This window comes from Gossypium arboreum, chromosome 11 (genome assembly GCF_025698485.1).
Source record: "Gossypium arboreum isolate Shixiya-1 chromosome 11, ASM2569848v2, whole genome shotgun sequence".
Taxonomy (NCBI): Eukaryota; Viridiplantae; Streptophyta; class Magnoliopsida; order Malvales; family Malvaceae; genus Gossypium; species Gossypium arboreum.
This window is the reverse complement of record NC_069080.1, coordinates 31,570,360-31,576,166: the sequence shown is the minus strand read 5'-3', so window position 1 is coordinate 31,576,166 and position 5,807 is coordinate 31,570,360. Positions and strand designations below refer to the sequence as shown.

General features: G+C 41.2%; 1 protein-coding gene across 1 annotated transcript; it reads left to right on the top strand.

Moving 5' to 3' along the window:
* Nucleotides 1–549: 549 nt before the first annotated feature.
* LOC108472150 (uncharacterized) lies at nucleotides 550–2,385 on the top strand. The gene has a single exon (XM_053021263.1). The coding sequence runs from the start codon at nucleotides 550–552 to the stop codon at nucleotides 2,383–2,385; it is 1,836 nt and encodes a 611-aa protein (XP_052877223.1).
* Nucleotides 2,386–5,807: the final 3,422 nt, after the last annotated feature.

The window sequence follows — 5,807 nt, the reverse complement described above, 5'->3', positions numbered from 1 at the left end:
ACTGGTTTGGGATTCAATTTGGGTTACAACCCTACCAATCCTCTCATTCCTAACTTGGACGTGGCTGAAAAGGAAGATTTGAGAGCCGAAGCTGCAAAACAGTTGGAGGAACGTTGTAGATGGATGAAGGAAAAATTTAAGGCTCTAGAGAGTGTTGATGGGCATCATGGAGTTGATGCCAAAGACTTGAGTTTGGTCCCAAACTTGGTGCTTCCCCATAAATTCAAAATGCTGGAGTTTGAAAAGTACAACGGGACTACTTGCTCAGAGGCCCACATTACGATGTTCTGTAGGAGGATGACCGGATATGTGAACAATGATCAACTGTTGATTTATTGTTTCCAAGATAGCTTAGTGGGAGCAGCAGCCAAGTGGTATAATCAGTTGAGCTGGGCCAGAATAAATTCATAGAGGGATCTTGCACAAGGCTTCATGCAACAGTACAATCATGTTACTGACATGACGCCGGATAGGATCACGCTGCAAAACATGGAAAAAAAGCCTAATGAGAATTTTAGGCAATATGCTCAAAGATGGAGAGAGGTGGCCATGCAAGTTCAACCACCGTTGTTGGAGAATGAGATCACCATGTTGTTCATCAACACTCTGAAGGCTCCATTCATTACTCACATGATTAGAAGAACTACCAAAAGTTTTGCGGACATAGTCATGGTGGGAGAGATGATTGAAAATGCCATAAGTGGTGGCAAAATTGAGGGGGAAGCGGCCAAAAGATCAGCCCCAAGGAGAAAAGACAATGAGGTGAACAACACAAGTAGCTTCAACTCGAAGGCAGTCACATTTGGTCAACCCAAAGTAGCTGCGGTTGGGCAACAGGGTTCTCAAAGGCAGGAATCGGGCACGAGGCACGAGAGGATGCAATTCACACCTATCCTTGTGACGTATCGTGAGCTTTATCAAAGCTTATACGATGCACATTCTATTGCTCCTTTCCACTTGAAACCATTACAGCCTCCATATCCTAAATGGTATGATTCAAACGCCAGATGCGAGTACTACGCTGGAAAATCGGGGCACTCAATTGAAAATTGTACCGGATTCAAGAAGGGCGTGGAGAGGTTGATCAAGATGGGGGTTGTGAAATTTGATAGTACCCCAAATACTGAAAACCCTTTGCCAAATCATGACAATCAAGGAGTGAACGCCATTGGCGAAGCTAGTGAGAGAAGGATGAAGGAAAATGTTGCTGAGGTGAGGATGCCTATAAAGGTGATTTGGGAGGAGATAATGAAGAGAGGGATGATAACCTCTAGGAGAGAGAGAGAAAAAATGGGGAATTACTGTGAGTTCCATGGAGAAGAGGGTTATGAGGCCCAAAATTATAAAGAATTCAGAGCCTTGGTGCAAGGCTTTATAGATAATAAAGAGCTACAAATTTTTGAAGGTAACTCTTATAAAAGAGAAATAAGTGTGCTAGAAGATGAACAAAAAGGAACCAGCCGGCCAAGGATTATTATCTCTCTACCAGGGAATAATGAAGTGGGGACACTAGCAATGCACAAGGTCATTATCCATAAGCCTACTCCTTTCCCTTACAAGAATAACAAGAGAGTACCATGGAGTTATGACTGTAGTGTGACAGTGCCGGAGGAAGAAAATATAGCCAGCGCATCTAAAGACGTGCAAGTTGAAGGTTTCCACACGTGGAGTGGGAAGCGTTATGATACGAGAGGCATCAGAGTGGAGCCCACAAAAACAAAAGGTATCGAGGTTGAGAAGGAGAAAGAGATCGAAGTACCCATCAATGAGCCGGTGAAGGAGGAGGAGGCTAAGGAATTCCTAAAGTTCCTTAAAGATAGCGAGTACAGCGTGGTTAAGCAGTTGCGTAAGCAGTCGGCTCGCGTATCAGTATTGGCTCTACTTCTAAGTTCTAAGGTACATCGGGATGCATTGATGAAGGTGCTCAACGAAACATATGTTACCCATGACGTATCCGTTAACAAGTTGGACCGATTGGTGAACAACATTAGTGCGGATAATTTCATCTACTTTAATGATGATGAAATCCCACTGAGGGCCAGGGGGTCAACTAAGGTTTTGCACATCACAACTCGATGCAAGGGGTACACACTCCCAAGCGTGCTTGTTGATAATGGATCGGCCTTGAATGTTCTACCGTTATCTACATTGAATAGATTACCCATTGACGATTCTCACATGAAAACATATCAACATGTGGTAAGAGCCTTTGACGGTACAGAAAGGATGGTGATAGGAAGGATTGACACCCCCTTGGAAATTGGGCCAAATATATACGAAGTAGACTTTTTGGTGATGGATATCAAGCATTCTTACAATTGCTTATTGGTAGGCCATGGATACACTCAGCGGGAGCGGTGCCCTCTTTGTTGCACTAGAAATTGAAATTAGTGACTGGTGGATGGTTAATAACCATCAATACGGAGGAGGACATTATAGTCGCAGTCACTAGCAAGTCCCCTTATGTCGAGACGAACGAAGAGTCTATTGAGTGCTCCTTCTGCTCTTTAGAATTTTTGAATGCGACTTTCATTTCGGAGGGGAGCGAGCTACCTGTGCCAATAATAGTAAGAGCTACGAGGATGGCTCTACAAATGATGGCGGGAAAGGGAGCCTTACCAGAAAAAGGATTAGGGAAATACCTACAATGAGGGACTCAAATCCCAAAACTTAAAGAGAAGAGAGATCGTTTTGGTCTAGGTTTTAAACCAGATTATAAGCAAAGGAGGAAGGAAATTGAGAAGCACCAAGAGGGAAGAAGGGCACACCTTAATAGAAGAGAAGTGGAGTGGGAACCGATGACATTCCCTCCAATATCCCAAACCTTCATATCGAGAGGGTTACTCATAGAAGGAAGTCATCAGGTTAATGCTATACAAGACGAAGGATCGAAGCAAAGAAACCTTGAAAGCATTCGCCCTTACGAATCGGGAAGCTCTCTGAACAATTGGACTGCGGAGGAACTTCCTGTAGTTTTTAGGAATTCTTCAGAGTAATTCTCGAAACATTCTTGTTACTCTAGAGCCTAGGAGTAATAGAATTACATTTGTGAAATAGGCTTATGATTATCTATTAACTTTTTAATAAAACATAACTTTTATCAATTCAACGAGTATTGTTTCATTTTTATCAACCAATATTCTGTTAAAATTTTGACAATTCTTATTCTTTCATTCATATCACATAAACAATCATTCTTAAATTCATTCATTCTTTGTATATTCTTTATACTTCACAGATCTCTAGATATCAATGACATGAGCACTGATATTAGAAATCCTGATTTCTCTCGTGAGCAAGACATGTGTTTAGAGGAATCTCAGGATTTTGAAGATGTCCAGGACTGTGATGTGTCTTTAGATCTTTTTAGGATGATAAAAAAGGAAGAGAAACAAATCATGCTCCATGAGAAAGAGGCAGTAGAGAATGTAGCCCTAGAGGAAGGGAAGGAGGTGAAAATTGGCACACATATTGCCAAAGACACGAGGCAAGGGCTGATTGAGTTGCTACGTGAGTTCAAAGATATCTTTGCATGGTCCTATCAAGATATGCCAGGGTTAAATACTGATATTGTGGTGCATCGTCTCCCAATAAGACAGGATTGTAAGCTAGTTCAACAGAAGTTGCGAAGAATGAAGCGAGATATTGTACTGAAAATAAAGGACGAGGTTAAGAAGCAGTTCAATGCAAGATTCTTACAAGAGGTCAAGTACTCTGAATGGGTAGCTAATATTGTACCAGTCCCTAAGAAGGATGGGAAGGTACGAATATGCATTGATTACAGAGATCTGAACAAAGCTAGCTCGAAGGATAATTTTCCTTTGCCACACATCGACACTTTGGTGGACAACACGGCAGGATATTCGTTGTTCTCTTTCATGGATGGTTTTTCGGGGTACAACCAGATAAATATGCATCCTGAGGACATGGATAAAACTACTTTCATAAATTTGTGGGGCACCTTTTGCTACAAAGTAATGCCGTTTGGATTGAAGAATGCAGGGGCAACATACCAACGGGCCATGACGAACTTATTCCACAATATGATGCATAAGGAAATTGAAGTATATGTCGATGACATGATTGCCAAGTCTCGAACGGAGGAGGGACATATTAAATTTTTAAGGAAACTGTTCTTGAGATTAAGGAAGTTTTAGTTAAAACTTAATCTGGAAAAATGCACCTTTGGAGCTAGGTCAGGGAAATTACTAGGCTTTGTGGTTAGCAAAAAAGGAATAGAAGTTGACTCAGAAAAAGTTAGAGCCATACGAGATTTTCCTCCGCCACGTACTCAGAAAGAAGTTCGAGGTTTTCTTAGAAGGTTGAATTATATTGCTCGTTTTATTTCACAATTAACTAAGAAATGTGACCCTATATTTCGCCTCCTTAGAAAACACAACCAAGGTACTTGGGATGAGGAATGCCAGAACACCTTTGATAAAGTCAAGCAATATTTGTTAAATGCTCCAGTACTATCTCCACCTAGTTTAGATAAACCGTTAATTCTGTACTTTTCAGTATTTAATAATTCCATGGGATGTGTACTTGGTCAACATGACGAGTCGGGAAGAAATGAGAAGGCGATATACTACCTCAGTAAGAAATTTATAGAGTGTGAGATGAGATATTCACCAATTGAGAAATTGTGTTGTGCTTTAATCTGGACGACTCGAAGGTTAAGACAGTACATGCTATATCATACAACTTGCCTTATTCCAAAACTTGACACTTTGAAGTATATGATGGAGTCAACAGCTTTGAATGGAAGAATGGCAAGGTGGCAAATTTTGCTTTCAGAGTTTGACATAGTCTATGTGAGCCAAAAGGCTATAAAAGGAAGCGCAATAGCGGAATTTGTGGCTAGTAGAGCTCTAGAGGACTATGAGCCGCTGAATTTCGATTTCCCAAATGAGGAGTTGATGTGTGTAGCAACTACAGAGGATTGTCCTTGGAAGTTGAGCTTTGATGGGGCGTCCAATGCGGTAGGAAATGGAATTAGGGTAGTCCTGGTATCCCCAAATGGCGATTATTATCCATTCACATGCAAGTTGGATTTTGATTACACAAACAATATGGCCGAGTATGAAGCATGCATCATGGGACTCCGAGCGGCTATAGAGCGAGGAATAAGAACCTTAGAAGTATATGGAGACTCTGCATTAGTGATTTACCAGCTTAGAGGAGAATGGGAGACAAGGGATCCTAAATTGATTAATTATCGAAAGGTAGTTTTGGGGTTACTTGAGGAGTTCGATGACATCACTTTCAACTATATCCCACGAGACGAAAACCAAATGGCAGATGCTCTAGCAACCTTGGCTTCAATGATTAAAGTGAACAAAGAGGAAGAGATGAGACCCATTCAGATGAGTATCTTTGAGGCTCCAGCTCACTGTTGTAACATTGAGGAAAAAGAAAAGGATGATAACCCTTGGTATCAAGATATATTGCGATATGTGAGAGATCGTAAATACCCAGAACAAGAAACTGAAAATGATAAACGAACCTTAAGGAGATTAGCTTGCGATTATGTTTTGGACGACGACATCTTGTACAAAAGAAGAAAGGACCAAGTACTGTTGAGATGTGTTGACGCCATGGAAGCTAAGTTAATCTTGGAAGAAGTTCACGAGGGTGTTTGGGGGACGCACGCCAACGGTTTCACGATGGCTAGACAAATCATGAGGTTTGGATATTATTGGTCTACTATGGAAGGGGATTGTATCAATTACTCCAAGAAATGCCATAAATGTCAGATTTATGGAGACAAGATTCATGTACTACCTTCACCTTTACATATTATGACT

What these genes read in the sequence shown, in the direction of transcription:
- LOC108472150 (XM_053021263.1), top strand. Translation starts at nt 550, where the DNA reads ATGCAAGTTCAACCACCGTTGTTGGAGAATGAGATCACCATGTTGTTC.